The sequence below is a fragment of the Odocoileus virginianus genome, chromosome 3, assembly GCF_023699985.2.
Source record: "Odocoileus virginianus isolate 20LAN1187 ecotype Illinois chromosome 3, Ovbor_1.2, whole genome shotgun sequence".
Classification (NCBI taxonomy): domain Eukaryota; kingdom Metazoa; phylum Chordata; class Mammalia; order Artiodactyla; family Cervidae; genus Odocoileus; species Odocoileus virginianus.
In genome coordinates, this window is record NC_069676.1 from 21,832,528 (window position 1) to 21,852,474 (window position 19,947).

General features: G+C 40.4%; 1 protein-coding gene and 1 long non-coding RNA gene across 7 annotated transcripts in view; one reads left to right on the forward strand and one right to left on the reverse strand.

The window, feature by feature from the left end:
• The window catches only part of CHSY3 (chondroitin sulfate synthase 3), a 283,312-nt gene extending 275,135 nt beyond the window's left edge, over positions 1 to 8,177 (reverse strand). Inside the window, exons 1-2 of the mRNA XM_070465070.1 lie at positions 7,016 to 8,177; positions 4,213 to 4,496 (exon numbers count right to left, since the gene is read on the reverse strand). Of these exons, the coding sequence (XP_070321171.1) occupies positions 4,213 to 4,496; positions 7,016 to 7,817 (1,086 nt within the window). The 5' untranslated portion in view covers positions 7,818 to 8,177. The remainder of the gene's footprint in view (positions 1 to 4,212; positions 4,497 to 7,015) is intronic.
• Positions 6,031 to 14,087, forward strand: LOC139034343 (uncharacterized). 6 transcript variants are annotated; one of them, XR_011486774.1, is made up of 5 exons: positions 6,031 to 6,719; positions 11,920 to 11,961; positions 12,921 to 13,074; positions 13,371 to 13,421; positions 13,870 to 14,087. It is a non-coding gene; the product is annotated as an uncharacterized lncRNA (long non-coding RNA). The 6 variants fall into 6 exon arrangements; XR_011486776.1 differs by lacking the exon at positions 6,031 to 6,719 and adding an exon at positions 6,968 to 7,067; XR_011486773.1 differs by lacking the exon at positions 6,031 to 6,719 and adding an exon at positions 7,185 to 7,274.
• Positions 14,088 to 19,947: the final 5,860 nt, after the last annotated feature.

The following is a 19,947-nucleotide window of genomic DNA, read 5'->3' on the forward strand; positions in this document are numbered from 1 at the left end:
CAGGATGGGGTTCTAGTTGCCTTGAGAGTAAGTTCCTGGGTGGGTCCTGTGAAATGACTGCAGGATGAGATACGGATTTCCTTTCCTATTGAAAATTCCAATGAAACTCAGAAAAGGAGGTTAACCTAGAAAGCCACACAGTCATTTTTTTATAATGTAAGTAAGTAAGTAAGTAAGTAAGTAAGTAAGTAAGTGAAGTTGCTCAGTCATGTCTGACTCTTTGCGACCCCATGGACTGTAGCCTACCAGGCTCCTCCGTCCATGGGATTTTCCAAGCAAGAGTACTGGAGTGGGTTGCCGTTTCCTTCTCCATTTGTAATGTAGATAGAGTCTAATCTGTATGGGGTTCCTTAAATACATATATTAAATATCACTTGTTAAATAACATTTTCCACCATCTCCTTAAGATTAGTTATTTAATAGGATGTTCAAAGACTGCAGTAAATATTTGTAGTGCATGTCTTAAAGTCTTCCATGCTTTATGTTTTGCTAATATTGGGTTCTTTGTAATTCTAAAATATTATAGAAACATACTGGATTCTTGTTCTTTGACAAAAACCCCTCAAACTTGAATTCTTCAATGAAAAATATTTCATTTATTTCCAGTCTGACTTTTTTGATATAATTGAATCACTCATGACTAATAATTATTAAACAAATAAAACTGATGAATTGTGTTATGTGTAATATAGTATATGATCTATTCAGCATTATGACAATAAGTAACATCTATTGACAATTTACTACGTGCCAGATATATACTGTCAAAACTATATAGAACTATACATGGGTCATGTCATCAATTCACTTAATCTTCTACAAAATCTATGAGGCAGACACCATTACAGTATCTACTTTCAACTGAATTATACAAGACTCAGAGAAGTAATTTAAAAAGACAATGAAACTAATGAGCGGTACACTAGTGACTCAAATCCAAATTAAAGTTTATACCTCCATCTCTCCCCACCGTGACTTCTTTTCTCTCCTCCCCCTTGCCAATATTATGCTTAATTGCATATATAATACAGAGAAAGTAGACTTCAATCGAGCAGTAAAGAATACTAGACGCTTCCTAGAGTTTCAAAAAAAAATGTAATTTATAGTCAAGAATAGCTACACGCTATACAATCTATAATTTTAATATTTTGTCTCAATTCTCTTCCTACAAGATCTATAAGCCTGTTTATCATTTTTTTAAATATTCAGGCTTCCCTAGTGGCTCAGAGGTGAGGAGTTTGCCTGCCAATACAGGAGACATGGGTTCGATCCCTGGTCAGCGATGATCCCACAAGCCACAGAGTAACTAAGCGGAGCACCACAACTACTGAACGCGTGCTCTGGAGCCCAAGAGCCTCAACTCCTGAAGTCTAAGCACCCGACAGCCCATGCTTTGCAACAATAAAAGCTACCGCAATGAGAAGCCTGTGCACTTCAACTAGAGAGTAGCCCCCACTCTCACAACTAAAGGAAAGCCCACGCAGCGGAAAGGCCCAGCAGAGCCAAAAATAAATAAACAGTATAAAAAAGACAACATTCCATCATGTTTCATTCATTCAGACTCAGAAAGTGTGAACATGTTTCTGTAACAGTCCTCTAAACTTCGCAAGAACTTTTATGAGGAGGAAAGGTCAAACAAAATTCTGAAATCCATCAAAAGTTCAGCAAAGAAAATTCAAACTTTTAAGAAGCCTTTTTTGCAGATGGTTCTTTTAAAAGAAATATGGCAACAAAATTACAGAGCAATTTCACAGTTTATTCTGTGACTGGATGTGAAATCTCACTTTTATGTGAATGCCAATAGAATGGGATAAATTAATTTTTTAATATAATGTGAACAATAGCATAGTTGGACATTTCAAGTAATCTAAAATCCAAACTGGAAAGTTCTAATTTTGCTGTGTCCCAGGCCACCTACTCAGGTATCTACTAAATGTAGAATACACCCTAATTTTAAAACACTTAGATATAACTTAATTGTATACTTATCATTATTAAATTTATTAACAGATACTGTTTAATATATTCCTTGGTAATGAAAGTTTCCATCATTCCTTTAAATAAGACAGAGTTGTGGTTTGGGTTAGAGTCAGAGTTAGGATTAAATCAATGCCAGCTCTAAAATATATGTTGTTTAAACTGCTCCTTTAAAGACTGAAATCCGAAAATAAAGTAAATTCTATACAATTGCTTAGCAAAACATCAAGTCAACATTCTGAAACAATATTTCTTTAGAAAATAATGATTTGTAAAGCTAGGAAAAAATATAGAAACTATTTTTTAAAATAGATTCTGACCATAGTGATGGACAATTGTCAGTCTAAAATTCAAATGTATTATCAAACGTTAATGTTAATATGGTGGTCATGAAGTTACACTCAACAAGGCTTGGCATCCCCTCTGTCTCTTCTCTTATGTCAATTAATTAAAATACCTAAGATTCCACTTATTCCAATAGAGAGGGTACAGATCTATGATAATTACCTTTTAAGTGAACAAATACCTATATTATAAATAAAATACTAAGTCAATTCTTGAGCATGTATGTCACCTGAGCATATTTTACTGTCCTGGATCATGAATGGGTAGACTGCTTTGTGAGGACTGCACCTTCATAGCAGAATCAATGAAAACTCAAATGGAAGGACATGAAACAAAAGGTTTTTTAAAACTGTCTGTGTGATATTAAGGCAATACAGTATCAGATAAAACACAATAATTTTCCACCTTTTATTTAAAATATGGATGATTTTTTTACTCATCCATACAGAGTCAACATCTACAAAATGATATTTTCATGTAAACTAAAATCACCTGAGATTTTCATGTTAAATATTCATTCTCCCTTCCTGCTAGTTTTATATTAAATAGAGATAAATCTTTTTCATTGAATTTATTCCAAATTACCTATTTTTCAACTATAATGTACTTACCTGTATCTTTATTATAAAAGTAGTCATTAGTCAGTTTTATAAAAGAAAATTACTATTTCTATCAATAAAAGGAATGAGGTATATACTAATTTTAAATTTGCATAGTGCATATTCCAAGTAACTGGTTGTTATTAATACTTACTCTCTGTAATAAATATAAGAAATACTTCCCATAGTGTAGATATCATGAATCATTTTAAAAAAGCTAAATTAAGAAAAGTAGGATTACACTTCTAAAAGAAAAGTGAATGGAACTGTGTAATCTTGAGGTATAGTGACTTCACAGGGAACATGTTTTCATAAAATGTTTCTTCTAACTAAGAAAGCGTGAAAAAGTTGAAAAGATACCTACATGAGTTAAGTTATAATTTACAGAGGTGTGCACTGGGTAGCTAAAACATATTTAACTCCAACCACTTGAAAACCAAAGTATACTGAAAATTGCAATACCTTATTTAAGTGTTAAGTAATTTTTACTCAGATTAACTTTCAGGAAAACTATTTTAAATACAACTGCTTTTCATGTCAAAACCAATTTCTGAAGAAAAAAAAAAAAAAACCCCAGATTATTTTGTAAAACTAATTACTACAATGAAACAACAGTTCATAAACTCAAGATTATTTAAATAATGGCTGCTACTGAGAAAAATGGAATAAAGGTAGAGAAAAAATTGTAAAGAACCAGCCATAATATTAAGCAGTTACTTATTATCTTCAGAACTGTTTTACCAGAGAGTCATGCCATTTAAAATGTTGTGAATAAATCTATTAAAAGTGATAAAACATTATAAGTTAACTTTTTCTATGCTTTAAAAACACTGCATGTTAAATTTCCATATAAGCATCTTCCAAGAAATTTCAGAGTTGAATTATTTGCAAACAAAGAGATGCAATCACATACCTAACCAAAATGACAACAAAGGACAAAATGCTAAAGCTATAGTCCAACAGCATAAAATTAGTCCTCTTGTTAGAGACAGGAAATGTATTTAAACACCAATAAAGCAAATATATAGAAAATAGCCTCTTCAAGAGATATGACTACATGTAAGATGCTGCTTAAAGTTATGGGTCACGCTAATAAGAAAACCTCAGACACACCTTAGCCCTAAGAACAGCCTCTCCCACAATAGCCCTTGTGTCCATCACTGGCTGTTGCTATCATTTTCAAGCAGATACAAAGACACAAAGAGAATAAATACATAGAATCACTGACCCAGACTGTAAATTGTCACCTACCTGTAAAATGGGAACATTTTCCTCACAGCTCAAGTCTTACCTCATAAGACCAGACACATTGAGTCCCACCGAAACGTCGAACACATCTTCCTACTTCCACGTCCTCATGAGTCGTGTACATTTCTCTGAGGCATTCACCAATATGTGGCACCATCCTCCTAAGAACCTCACGACTGAAGATCATGCCAGGTCCTCCCATGCAGAAGTTCTCCCCAGGCTCCAGCCCCAGCTTTCCGAGTTCTTCAATATTCCCCAGGCCAGTCTGGCCCAGGTAGAGGGGCTTGCTGCTATCCAGTGACCTAAGAAATTCCTCCAGCTTATCACCTACAAAGAAAAAACCAACAATCACTCCTTTTCATAATCTCATAATCATTTATAACACACCAAGTAAGGGAAATATTGTGTATAAACTCTTGAAAAGTCTCATACAATTGAAAAAAAGAAAAACCTCTTTGAATATTTCATTATTTAAAAAATACTAATTCATAGGTGTTAAATTAAAATTAGATTTTATCAACCTTCTAATCAATGAAAAACCTTAGTAAGTCTAACAGTCATCGGATTTTTTTAAAGCTTAAATAATGCTGAGAATAAAGACAGGGTTTTTTTAACATGTATGAAGTAGTGATTATAAAATTCTCAGAAACACATTAAATATCAATATTTAGCTCTGATAGGAAGATCATTGACACCCAGTAATTATTTTTTCCTGATAATTGACTCTGTTTACTGTTTCATCCTTAATTAAACTCAAGCCATAAACAACCCAAAAGATGTAGATGGTTGTGTGTACATATATACATACATAGATATATATATATATAGAGAGAGAGAGAAAGGGAGTCTGGGAAGGAGTGAGATTATCAAACTTGTCTTGAAATATAACACTTTGGAACTTTGGAAAGCACCCTTTTGGAAGAAAATTAACATTTGTTGAAATTTATATAATACCATTGGTTTATAAGTTTGCAAGCTCATCAAGAAAAACAATCTTAAAATAAGGTTCTGTAGCTAAAACAGTTTCAAAGCATTAGGTACTCTACAAAGTGATATGCTGGAATAAGTAGTTGTCATCTTTATTTTCCCAATCAGCATTTCTACTCTCATTTTGATGAGCACAGAATCTGCAGTCATTATCTTGATACAATGCCACGCCCCCTTGGAGCTCAATGAGTTTTAGCTATTATTGGGTTCTTGATACAAAATACATTTCATTCTTAATAGAAATGAAAAGCATATGGCATTTCAGTGTTCTTAAGGACAGTCTTTCATTAAAATATATGATATGGATGGTGTTAATGCATTTTGGAAATTGCAGAGTGTGGCAAACTTCTGCCAGGAAACCTTTGTGATTTTAATGAGGCACAAAAGACATGGGGACTGTAAGACAGTGGATCTATCAATTATAGATAAAGATATCTACATATTTCATATCTACCTATGAGAGTGGGTTCACCAGGAATGCAATTTCTTTTAAATTTTCGTATCAAATTATTCAGTTCTTTATTTTCATATCTAATTATCAGTATTTCCTCTGCCAACCAGCCCTAAGGATTTCATTCCTCTCAATCTAAACCCAGGAAATCTCTAGTTACTAACTCTACATTCAGTCCTTGTGTCAAAATGTGTCTGTTTGTTATTTGTTTGCTAAAAGAGTTATGTAAATGCTGCTGCCTGAATCCGGAGAAAGCAATGAGGCTGCAAACAGAGTGGGGTAAACTGAGTAAGGGCTGCCCCCCTTTGACCAAGAAGCTAGGAAATGTGGAAAGAAACACCTCCTTCAATACAAGCCTGCTACTTCCCTTGTGCACCTCTCTGCAAAGAACAGGGCTGGAAAGATTTCCTCCTGCTCTAAGGAACATTCTTCCGCTGAGTTTAGCGATCTCTGGCCAGAGCCACTCACACTCAGGGTGAAGGACGGCGCCTCTTTTAAAACTGACAAAGTTTTTTCGTGCTGGGGCTGCGCGCGGTTTGGGGAAGGACTTCCAGCCGCTGCTTCACGCCGCAACCACCGAGACAGACTGGAAGGGATGCACACCCGGGAGTGTGGTGCAGCCTGGAGCTCCTAGAGTCAGGATAATCCGCGTGCGCCGTCCCCTTTCCCCCCACCACTAATTCCTGTCAATACAGTCATCCCCTCTGGGGTTTACTGAGCTGTTGCCAAGGGGTGGGGATAGGCTTGCTGCTCCACTGTGGGGGCTGGAAGGAGCTGCCCGCTGGGGTGGCTGGGGTGCCCCAAGGACCCCCAATGCGCGGCGGGTGGCGCGAAAGGGAAGGAAACGCACAGAAAAGGGTTTGGGACAACCAGGATGATTCCTCGATCTCACCAGTTCCGAAACTAAACTAGATTTAGTTAAAACAAAAGGGTAGGGGAATAACGAAGATCACCGGTCGCCCGTCTGGCTCTCGCGGCATCCTGCATCCTCCTTTTCTCCACGGAGGACACGCCCCTCTGGGCCAACGTGGGAAACTGCCAGCACCTGGCAGGGCAGGATGGGAAGAGCCTCAGGTTTAACCCCGAGGTCCTTTTCCTCACCTTCCTACACGGTAAGGAGTAGCAGCAAGCGATGGGCGGAAACCAGAGCAGCAAGAGTGAGGAGAGCGGAAAAAAGCCAGGCGGGTCTGAGGAGGGTCCAGACCCGCAGCAGAGGGGGAGGAGCGGAGTTGGAATGGTGGGCGGAGGCGAGAGGTGGGGGCGACCTGCTGGGGGCTGCAGGAGCCCGGAGCACGTGCAGGCAGAGAAGCAAGACAGGGGCTGGGCAGGGATCCGGGCTGGGCAGGGATTGGGGCTGGCTGCAGAGAAAGGAGGCGGGGAGGCGGGACAGCCGGCGCTGGGAGGTCACCTTTAATGTAGACATCGTCGTCGGCGCGCATGAACCACTCATACTTGTCCAGGTAGTGGTCGTGCATGTACTTGATCATCATGAAGGACTTTTTCTGGGGAGGGTAGGAGTCGTCCACCCCAGGCAGCGCGATGACAGGCAGAGGTGGTGGGGGCTGGCCAACTCCAGCGTTGGGGGGCTGCTGGCTGGAAAAGAACTCCACGCGGCCGGGAATGAAGCGCGCCCAAGTCCGCTGCGCTGCCAGCGCGCGGCTGCCCAGGTACTTCTGCGCGGTCATCACCCCCACGTACAAGAAATCGCGGGGTCGCGAGCTAGAGGCAGCGGCGCCCCCGTCCCCGCTGCCGTTGTGGCTACTCCCCGGCCGGCCGCCTCTCCGGTGCCCAGCCGCGCCCCCATCCTCTTCCTCTGGTTCCCCTTCAGCCACCGGGGCTCCGGGGAGCCCCGTCGCGCCTTCGGGCTCGCGTCCTCGCCGCCGCTGCTGCAGCGGAGGTGGCTGCTGCCAAGGGCTGCTCCGAAAACTGGTTACCCCGGGCGCTGCTTCAGGCAGCTGCGGCCCCCGGAGCTCCTGGCGCGCTGGGGGCGGCGACTGCCCTGGCCATTGCCGGGCATGAGGCTCGGGGAGCGGCTGCTGTGCGCCGGGGCCAGCGGCCGAGCGGCCGTAGTAGGAGCAAAGGCTGGAACCGCGTCTCTTCCTCTCGCTCAGCTCGGCCACTCTGGGGGCGATGAGCCAGGACGCAGCGGTGAAGCCCAGCACCAGCCCCAGTGCCACGCTCATCCACGGGCGGCGGGAGCGCACGGCCATCGCGGCTGCCCGGGGCGCGGACGCTGGCTGAGTGGCTGCGGCGCTGCGCGCGGGGCTCCGGGTTCACACCCACCCCTCCTCCGCCTCCACGCCCCCAGCCCCGGCCGCTGCCGGCTGCCCAGGCTCCGACGCCCGATCGGGGTCGGAGCGTTCCCGGCGCCTAGCCGGCAGCGCGTTGCAGCTGCCCGCCGAGCTCCCCGCTCCGCTCCGGGTCCGGGTTCCGAGCGAGGGTCGGGAGTGAAACTTCTCCCGGCGGAGGCGGCGGCGGCGGCAGCGAGAGGAGCTGCAGGAGGACGAGGAGGTGGAGCGGCGGCGGCGGCGGCAACGCGTCCGCTCCTAGGCTGCCACCCTGTCACTGGCGCGGCTGGTCCCTCCCCCTCCCTCCTTCCCGAACCCCCGCCCTCGCTCCCCACCCCGCCGCCGCCAAGCCCCGGACTGGCCCGGAGGAGGAGCCACGAGCACCGCCACTGCCAGCCGCGGGGAAGCGCGGCCGCGGTATTTCCCCGTTACCCGCCCTTGGACGCCCCCCGCCAGCGCCTCGGTCCGGAGCCGGCCTCCTCTCCGGAAGGAAACGATCCCGGTCGGGCCGCCTCCAGCTTTCAGCGCCAACGCCCCCTCGTGCCTCCTCCCCGGGTCCTAGTTCGCCGTCCCATTTCCCGTCCCGTCCCGCCCCTCCGCCCGGCCTCGCAGCACACCCGCGTCCGGGGGCTCCGTCGCCCCCCTCCCAGCGCGTCGGCTCCACTGACCTCATCGGCTGAGCTCGGGTCCCAGATCCCCGGGCGAGCGCCCGCATCTCCCTCCCCTCCCTTCTCCCCCGGCCCGCAGCCGGGTAAGTCCCGGCGTGACCCTTCCCCGTTCTGCCCCGCCCAGGCTCGGGTCTTCGCGTTTTTCGGTCCTTTCGCTTTAGTCTCGCGGCTGCCACTTCGTGTCTGCTCTCTCCTTATCCCGCTCACTGCTCGGGAAACCATCTGTCCCACCCTAGCACCTCTCCACCCAGCCTTACAAACTCGCCAGTCCCTACCTGCATCCTTCACCACTTTCAAAGCCACTCCCCAGCCATGCACAGAAGCACCATTATCACTCCTAAGAAAATCTCGGAGGGACTAGAAATACCTACCCGGAAAGGCTAGGGGAGGTCACAGTGGTTGGGGGCTTAATCCCCAAAGACAATAAACATTCCACCTTCCCCACCTGGAGTTGGGGCATGTGAGGCTGCCTAGTGTCCACTCCTCAGCTCTCCTTTGGTTTCATGGCTAGAACTTAAGACTAGCTGAGAAGGATTAGCACATGATGGAGAAATGTGAACAAATAACAGAGCCATCACCCAGAAGATTGAAACTAAGAAAATTCTCATCCCCCCACCCCAGAACTTAAAGTGAAAGTGAAGTCGCTCAGTTGTGTCCGACTCTTTGTGACCCCATGGACTGTAGCCTACCAGGTTCCTACCTCTATGGGATTTTCTAGGCAAGACCACTGGAGTGGGTTGCCATTTCCTTCTCCAGGAGATCTTCCCAACCCAGGGACTGAAGCCAGGTCTCCTGCATTGTAGTCAGATGCTTTACCGTCTGAGCCACAGAAAATAGGATGTTTATTTGTGTCTATAAAGCATTTTCTTTACTAAGGCAATGACAGACAATGTTTTACCTCGCCAATTAGGGAGGGAAAATCTCCAGCAACAGAATCTCAAAAAAAGGTTAACCTGTGTTGGCCAAAATGGCTTAAAAGTTACATCATGAAGAAATCACCTGAAGATACCTGACATTTGGAGGAAGGGAACATTTAAAAGCTTTCTCTCTAGAAATTGTGACTCTAACTACAGTCTGAGGTATATTTGGCATCCCAAGCCCTTTCCTGTTCTCCAAATTTCAGTCTTCTGTTTTGTACATCAAATGCAAAGGGATGGTATTGAATGGCACTAGACATAGGGCTGGATCCAGCAAGGTGCTGGCAGCGTCCTTGGAACAGTAGGCCTGCCTGGAGCCCTTGGAGGGGTGGTTCTTTCCACACCAGTCACTGGCTGTGCAGGAGCACGTCTGACCAAATGTTTCATCTGCTGGACAATGAAGCTCCTTTTCCATGTCTAGGTCTTGCCCAGAAACACATGGGAATACAGATCACTGAACTCTTTCTCGAAGTTTAACGTTAGAATGCGAAACTAATCAAACAAACAGGCCCCTTCTGATTTAAAACTACATCTTCCCAAGGACATTTTAAGCTTTCTAAAGCAGTGCTGTTCTATAGAACTCTCCTACAATGGAATTTTCTTTATCTGTGCTGTCCAATAAGGCAGCCAAATGCCAATGAGCATTTGGCTAAAATGGTTGGGCAAAGGAATTTTCAATTTTATTTATTATTAATATTGATTTAAGTAGCTCCATGTGACTAGGGGGTTGCCATGTTGGACAGCACATTTCAAGAGGAAATTCAGAATATTTAGTGTCCCCCTACCTGTGGTCCATTGTGAAGAACAAAGAGTCCACCAACACACCAGGATATCCAGCTGGTCATCCTTCCACTGGATGTGGTTCATGTGGTCGATCTAAAAAATCATTACTTCTCATCAGACCCAGATAAATTACTTGTCAAATTTTATACTATTTTGGGATAAAGTGAACTTCATTTATTCAATATCTGTGTGTAGGAAACTAAGCACTAGACAAAGTGGGAGGCTCTAGACACGGAAATGTCACAAGATACTCACTGCCACCTATCTGAAGTTTACAGTGCCATGAAGAAGACAGACATTAAATACCACAATACAAAATGAATTACTGTGTTGACAATTGACATGAAGGGAAAGTGTAGCACACTCAGAGGGTATTGACAAGATCATCTAATTCAGTCTGGGAGCCAGAGAATTCATTTTTAGATACTGAAATAAAATGAAAAGAATTGAAATGATGTTCCACACTGGCTCAGTGACCTTGGGAAAATTATTTAAATTATTTGAGCTTCAGATTTCTCATCTGAATGTAAGTACATTTCTGTGGGGATTTATTAAGATATTTTATGTAAATACTTAGCACTGTCTAGTTCACTTAGGCACTTAGGAAATGTTTGTTTTAATTTTCTAACCCTTCATAATAAAATCTTTTTGATATCACCTTGCTTATTTTTAATGATGTCCCACTTTTTATTTAACAAATATTTATTTATTGTCTACAATAAGCTAGACACTACTCTAAAGAAACAGCAAACAAAACAGTCAAAGGCCTTGAATTTGTGGGGATTATATTCTATTAAGGAGAGATTACACACACACACATACCCCTCTACATATAATATGCCAGGTAATAATTATTTTGAAAAAAATAGAGTAGTGGATGAGCACTTGTGTCAGATGAGGCCTTTTTAAATGTATTGGTCAGAGACGTTCTTTCTGATAAGTTTAGCAGAGAACAAAAGAAAGTGAGGAAACTAACTATAAGTATATCCAAGAGAAGACTGTCCAGGAAGACAGAATAGTCAACACAAAGGCCTGAGATATACATGGTAAATTTTAGAACAGCAAAGAGACCAATATAAGTTGAAAATGGAAGGGAGTTGGTGACTTGCTATTTAAGCTAGTGTTGTTCAGTAGAATTATAATGTGAGCTATAAACACAATTAAATTTTTTGTGTAGCTACAGTTTTTAAAAGTGAAATTAATTCTATTAACACATTTCATTCAACTTAATATATACAGTATATTATGGCAACAAGTAATCAGTATTAAATTTTTATTGTGAAAATTTACATTATTTTTTAACCAGTTCTGTTTTCCAAATCTATTGAATTTTTTACACTTAGAGCACATGTCAGTTCAAGCTAACTACATTTCAAATGTTCAGTAGATACATGTAACTAGTTCTACTATATTGGACAGTGTATATTCTGAGCCTGGAAGACATTTGAAAAGAATTTCTTTTATTCTGAGTGACAGTGAAGGTGTTAAGTGGTGATTTGGTTTTTATTTATGTTTTGCAAGACCACTGTAGCTCTCATGGGGAAAAGAACAGAGGGGAAACAAAAGTGGACTCAGGGAAGACATTTAAAACATTGTTGAAATCACCCCATGACTTTGAAACAGAAGAAAAAGAGTGTTCTTTCCTTCTTTCCATAGTGTCTGCACCTCTTCCTCACTTGTAATAAGTAGAAGCACTGGGTAAGTTTGTTATATGAGTTTAATTTCATATTTATTGAGATTCCTCTAGCTATTTATTGTTATTTCCCAAAGTGAGTGAAGTAATTTTCTCATGCTCACTTTAATTTTGAAGATACATGATTTTTAGGGTAGATAATTTTCTGGGAACTATCTACCAAGGACTAAGTTTTTTATTAAAAATAAAGTAATATGTTCTAGAAATAATTTAAGAAAAAAATGTATTTAGATAAGCAGGATGAAAAGTGACAACTTTGTATAGAAACTTGTTCTCACTGAAGACAAATAAACATAATAAATGCATATTAAAATATAGCCAGGTCGGAAGAAAGAATACAACGTAGGTTGTAGGTCAACGTACAATATTTCTGGCTAAAAATGTCTGATAGGATTACTATTCTGATTTAAAGAATAATGTTTCAATACATACATTTGTGAATCACCTGATTAGAAATCCCTATGAAGCACCCCAATAGTAGATTTTGAAAAAATAGATAACAGGCAAAAGGTACAAAACTGATCCTCTGTCTTCTCCAAATCCTTTAACAGTTTCAGGCATGTCCATATTTGACTATTGTAACACACGAATCATTTGCCTCCTTCTCCATGCTGAAGTTGTTAGGGCCTAAGGGACCATCTAGATTCACTGAAGCAGAATTCTCACAGGGGTGTGTCCCTGGCTTTGGAACGACACTATGTCAACCACCCTGAAACCAAGTCTGGTACACCTAGAGCCCTTCAGCAGACTGTTCTGAAGGTTTTAACTGATTGGAAAGAATTAGTGAGAACTTCAAAATCACAGACAAAGGTCCAAGTGAATTTAAAAGGAGGATGGCATCCAGCCATCTCATCCTCTGACACCCTCTTCTCCTTCTGTCTCAATCTTTTTGAAGTGAGCGTCAGACCATAAAGTCCATGGTGTCGCAAAGAGTTGGACACAACTCAGCAACTTTCACTTTCAGAGGCTGAGATGGCTGGATGGCATCACTGAGGCAGTCGACATGAACTTGGGCAAACTTCCAGAGATGGTGAGGGACAGTCCATGGGGTCACAAAGAGTCGGACACAACTGAGCAACTGAACAGCGAGATAGTCTGATCAGTTACAAAAGTTAAAGGTAAATATTTAAATATATGGTTCAATACATGCTTCTGTTACAAGGTGTAAGCAAAGATACTTTGATTTAGTATTTTACGTGATATTTAGAATGTTATCATTTTTTTCCTGACGGATCAAGACTAAGCTGATTTCATTTACATGAAGCAATTCTGGCATCTAGTGGTTAATAATCATAATGTAATTCAGTTTATTTCTAAGGGACAGATTGTGTTGTAAAATAGTATTAACATTGCCAATGAAGATTATAAACATAGAGACGTAGTAAGATAACCATTTATATTTTTATTTCCTCAGAAATCAGCATGTGAGGGGATGATAGAAGCTCATATACTGAAACATGAAAAGGTAATTTTTTAGAGTACATTATAAAACCGTAAGTTTTAAAGTTACTATTGATCTGCATTTAGCTAATCAACATGAAAATGTTATAGTTATTTTTTTTATATTGACAGTACTTAATGCTACTAAGGAATTGTTAATTTCTTTTTTGTGTATGATAAATGGTATTGTGACTATGTTTTTTAAGAGAAGTTCTTAGTTTTCAGGAATATATACTGAGGTATTTATAGATTTACTAGTATGATGTCTGGAATTCAAATAATATCAGATTGAGGGTAGTGCTAAGTGGATGGCAGTGTGGAGGGTGAGGGGGCAGGAAGGGACTGAATGACAAAGTATTGATGATTACTGGGACTGGGGTGATTATCTCTGGGTAGATATGATATTCTTCATAATAAAAAGTTTAAAGAAAACATTTTAAGATCAGCATGCATTCTGGTTTTATTTCCTAAAGCTTTATCTAAGACATGATTCACCTGTTCGAATCATCAATGTACTCTGAGAAGAAGCAATGAAACTCCGGCTGTCACTTATGAAAGGATTAAGAGGTGACCATTTCAGAATTAACACTTGCCTATCTTCTCTGCCTCCTGGGGCTCGAATGACAGTCTCTTAGACATAAGCAAAACATCCAATCAAGCTCTTACAAGTAAAGAAGCACTGTTTGTGATATGAGGATTTGTTTTTTTTCCCGTAGTTGTCTATGATTAGGCAGTGAGCTTCAAGATCTTCAGAGAGCTTCTAATCACCAATCTGAATTTATTCTAAAAAGATTTTTTATTTTAATTTTCTCCTTTAGCTACTCTCCTAAAATACTAATAAACTTCAACTTAAAATTTACTATCTTAAAAAGTTAAAATGTACATGCCGTCTTTCCTCTGGTTTAATTTTCAAACTCTGTTAGTTACTTGGTTTCTTTTCCTGTCCTACAGATCACTGCTGTTGAAAAGAAATATAATATGATCCACATATACAATTAAAACTTCTCTAGAACCCACAGTTTGAAAAGCAAAAACAGGTGAAGTTAATCTAAAGAATACACTTTATTTTACCCACTATATCCAGTTCTACTAAGTTTTAAAGCTCATTTTTTTAATAATAAAAAGACAAATGGATTTCAGAACATTTACAGAATTTATTGTGCTACTTTCTTGTGTCGATATATAAATATTATGCATACTGATCAATACAAATATGATACATATGTATGCATGTAAATACAGGTATATACAGTGAATATATATATGTTTTCTTTTTAGCCACACTATCATTATAGAATAAACAGGAGAGATTAGGGGACCTTGTCTTTTTCCTCATGCCTATTTTTTATTAAATTTCAGGATATTTTATAAGAACCAAGAAAAGTTAGATATCACCTTTTTCAACCCATTGTATAGTATCTTGAATGAGTGAGTTTATAAAAAGTACAGGTCATAATTTAATTTAAGGCTCTTGCATCCAGCAGTGGATTTTAGAAGTCCATAGTGAGTAAATAAATGACACAAGTCTTTCAATAGTGTTGAAAGTCTGGTTTGATAGATTTCAATAAACTATCAATATGGGGAGGGCAGAGCTTTTATTTTCTGCCACTCTCTGTGATTTTTATTTGGTTTGGGAAATATATTTATGTTCATAAAGTATTTATTCATCTTAACATATAATAGGTTTGTTATTTATATACCAGTTAAAATTGTAATAATTTCTAATTTTTAGTTTATCATTTGACAAATATTTGGGATCCTGATTAAATTTGAAGATGGTAAAGGGATCCCAAGAACAAAATACTTGAGAACATTGGTATTGGTCTAAGGAAATTCTTTCATTTATCTTTTTCTTCTCCTGAAAATAGCACATTTTTTTTTAGAGAGGAATAATTGAGTTAGAATGTCTTGTTCCTGTCCTGATGGAACATTGACTTTAGTAGTTTGCAGTGACTTGAGAGTGACTAGGATTCTGCAATTCTGAAACTTAGACATGTTTACAAGTATGTTACTGTCTCCGTGGTTTTCAAGTCACACCTACTGCATTCTAGGAATCCAGTAGTTTAACTTGTGTGTGTGTTTGCTTTGCTGCTATTAGAAGGGAATAGCAAGATTCAATCTTCTGAGACAGAATTTAAATCATTCAGACATTTTTGATGTTAGTTTGTATCTAGTAACAAATTAGTATCTTCTAGAAATTTAGGAGTATAGTCTTCCTCTCCATAAAAACAAACCACAGGGCAGTACATTATTCTAAGGCTCCGACCATTTTGTAATATTGGGTCAAAGAAAGAATATCTCAGTAAATTAATTCTAGAGCTGAAGAATCATAATATTTAGTGAAGAAGGAAGAGGCTAGCATTGCCATACCAATAAAACTAAAGGGGCAACTATTTGTCTTTTGAAGCCAGTTGGAGCTCTAGGAATAGACGGAATGTGAAATCTAAGTAAAATTGTGTGAACTAATTGAAAAAAGTAAACTGGCTCTCATAAATAAAATAAGTGATCACAATTTGGAGACTGCTATAAGAATATTGTTCAAGATGCAAAATATGAGTGTGTGTGTGTGTGTTGGGGGCAGGGAGTGGATGATGATACTTTCATTCCTTGGGCCCCTGTGGCCTTAGTTCTGAATCTTATTGGGCAGAAAGAGGACTAGGAGAAGAGCCTTACTAAGAGAGGAATAAGAGCAAATACTAGCCTCATAGCTAAGTGATTTCTCAGCAGTGCTTTCTGCTTTCATCTCCCAACTGGGCACGAAAAGATTCAAAAGGAGACATGGCTGAGGCACACCCAAGAAATGAGTGAGGGGTGGAGCAGTGCATTTTTAAGACCTTTGGTAGAGTTATGCTCACCACACCCTCCATACCACGCCACACATTTTTTTTTCCAGACTGCACTTCCCACGTCTACCTTTACAGAAAGCAGAACAGAAATAGCAACAGATTCATCTGAACTAGATTAAAATTAAATTCAGGTTTTAGTATTAGCACAGAATTGGAACTCCAGGATGTGACAGAGCCATCAGATCAAAACTTCTTATAGATGTTTAGAACCCAACTGGCCTGACACTTTATGAGTAATGAAAACCTTGGCACTTAGGTTGGTGTTTCTCAAAGTGAGACTCTCAGAACTCCTGTGAGTATTTCTAATATTTTATTGTGCATAACTAGTAAGTCTGGATTTCTCCTGATTTGGAATCACTGAGCATGGAAGAATCCACATTTATAAAAAGACATCAGAGCAATTCTTAAACATGCTGAAATTTGTAATCTACTGTTCTACTCTTCCTTGATATTTGGGATAATTCAAAGTCCTAAAGACACCCATTAAATAAACAAATTAACATAAAAAACAAAGCTGCTATATACTTCTACTGACATTTATCAGCTTCAAAAAAGAGTGGAGAGATAGCTAAAATTTTAGATCCCCCAGCCTCAAATGATATTAATAGAAGAACACTCATTCACCTGCCGTTTGCAAATTGAGTCTATAAACATTTCTCTGTGCCTTGGTTTGGGTTCCTCAAGAAGTAGATTCAGAAGAATTTGGGAGCATGTAGTTTATTTGAAAGTGATTCCAGGGAATAATGGGAGGAGAGTGGAAAAGTGGATTAAAACAAAAAATACTAAGGGAAGGAATACAGTAAAGGATGAATGCTGAAGTCAGTTACCATTGAAGATAGCTGGAGTTTAATTCCACTTGGGAAACTTATAGTCAGTGTAGACCATGGCATCAGGCCTATCCCTCAGAAGAACAAAGTAGTTGGCTGTATTTACACTGTAACTTCTGTCAGTCATTGATTATGGGCTGTAGCTGGGTGACACGTTTGTTTTATATGTCTCTCTGTCTTCTCTATCTTCTGTGAACTGGTAAATTGGTATTAGGATCTAGAGAATTGCCAGGTGCAAGTTCAATTTTTCTTTTTGAAAAAAGTCCTTAATAGATGATACTGTGTTCGTTCAGTAGTAAAGAACTTTCAGTAGTTCTTTCAGTAGTTGTTTTAGTCACTAAGGTGTATCTGACTCTTTTGTGACCCCATGGACTGTAGCCCACCAGGCTCCTCTGTCCATAGGATTTCCCAGGAAAGAATGCTGGAATGGGTTGCCATTTCCTTCTCCAGGGAATCTTCCCAACCCAGATCAAATCTACATCTCCTGCGTTGGCAGGTGGATTTTTTACCACGGAACCATCAGGGAAGCTCAAACAAAATAAATCAACAACACACTATGTTCTTTCAGTAGGAAACACACAATATCTGTCTGTTTCTGATGGATCATTGATAATGAATTCCTAGGTTCATTAATTCATTAGAAGTTGCAGTGGATAATAATTCTAATCCTAGATTTAAGGGACTAGATCTGATAGACAGAGTGCCTGATGAAATAAGGACAGACGTTCGTGACACTGTACAGGAGACAGGGATCAAGAACATCCCCAAGAAAAAAAATGCAAAAAAACAAAATAGCTGTTTGAGGAGGCCTTACAAATAGCTGTGAAAAGAAGAGAGGCAAAAAGCAAAGGAGAAAAGGAAAGATATACCGATTTGAATGCAGAGTTCCAAAGAATAGCAAGGTAGATAAGAAAGCCTTCCTCAGTGATTAATGCAAAGAAATAGAGGAAAACAATAGAATGGGAAAGACTAGAGATCTCTTCAAGAAAAGTAGAGATATTAAGGGAACATTTCCTGCAAAGATGGGCACAATAAAGGACAGAAATGCTATGGACCTAACAGAAGCAGAAGATATTAAGAAGAGGTGGCAAGAATACACAGAAGAACTATACAAAAAAGATCTTCACAACCCAGATAATCATGATGGTGTGATCACTCACCTAGAGCCAGACATCCTGGAATGTGAAGTCAGGTGGGCCTTAGGAAGCATCACTGTGAACAAAGCTAGTGGAGGTGATGTAATTCCAGTTGAGCTATTTCAAATTCTGAAAGATGACACTGTGAAAGTGCTGCACTCAATATGCCAGCAAATTTGGACAACTCCGCAGTGGCCACAGGATTGGAAAAGGTCAGTTTTCATTCCGATCCCAAAGAAAGGTAATGCCAAAGAATGCTCAACTACTGCACAATTGCACTCATCTCACATGCTAGCAAAGTAATGCTCAAAATTCTCCAAGCCAGGCTTCAGCAATATGTGAACCGTGAACTTCCAGATGTTCAAGGTGGTTTTAGAAAAGGCAGAGGAAACAGCGATCAAATTGCCAACATCCAGTGGATCATCAAAAAAGCAAGAGAGTTCCAGAAAAACATCTATTTCTGCTTTCTTGACTATGCCAAAGCCTTTGACTGTGTGGATCACAATAAACTGTGGAAAATTCTGAAAGAGATGGGAATACCAGACCACCTGACCTGCCTCTTGAGAAACCTGTATGCAGGTCAGGAAACAATAGTTAGAACTGGACATGGAACAGCAGACTGGTTCCAAATAGGAAAAGGAGTACGTCAAGGCTGTATGTTGTCACCCTGCTTATTTAACTTATATGCAAAGTACATCATGAGAAATGCTGGGCTGGAAGAAGCACAAGCTGGAATCAAGATTGCCTGGAGAAATATCAGTAACCTCAGACATGCAGATGACACCACCCTTATGGCAGAAAGTGAAGAAGAAATAAAGAGCCTCTTGATGAAAGAGGAGAGTGAAAAAGTTGGCTTAAAGCTCAACATTCAGAAAACTAAGATCATGGCATCTGGTCCCATCACTTCATGGCAATTAGATGGGAAAACAGTGGAAACAGTGGCTGACTTTATTTTTCTGGGCTCCAAAATCACTGCAGATGGTGATTGCAGCCATGAAATTAAAAGATGCTTATTCCTTGGAAGGAAAGTTATGACCAACCTAGACAGCATATTAAAAAGCAGAGACATTACTTTGTCAACAAAGGTCTATCTAGTCAAGGCTATGGTTTTTCCAGTAGTCATGTATGGATGTGAGAGTTGGACTATATAGAAAGCTGAGCACCAAAGAATTGATGCTTTTGAAGTGTGGTGTTGGAGAAGACTCTTGAGAGTCCTTTGTACTGCAAGGAGACCCAAAGAGTCCATCCTAAAGGAAATCAGTCCTGGGTATTCATTGGAAAGACTGATGTTGAAGCTGAAACTCCAGTACTTTGGCCACCTCATGCAAAGAGTTGACTCATTTGAAAAGACCCTGATGTTGGGAAAGATTGAAGGCAGGAGGAGAAGGGGACGACAGAGGATGAGACGGTTAGATGGCATCACTGACTCAATGGACATGAGTTTGGTAAACCCCGGGAGTTGGTGATGGACAGGTAGGCCTGGCGTGCTACAGTTCATGGGGTCACAAAGAGTCAGACATGACTGAGCGACTGAACTAACTAACCATTGCCTCACTCTTAAATAACTGGAATATCCTTATGAAAAGTTATAATCTGCATGGCAAAGTCAGCATCAATGCTGCTTTTTTTTTTTTTTTTTTTGATCATCCAGAGATTTTTTTCAGTAAAGATGTTTATATTCAATTCCTCAGAAGGCCTGGCTAGGTAGAATTAATTAAAATAATCCAAAATCAGAAGCTTTG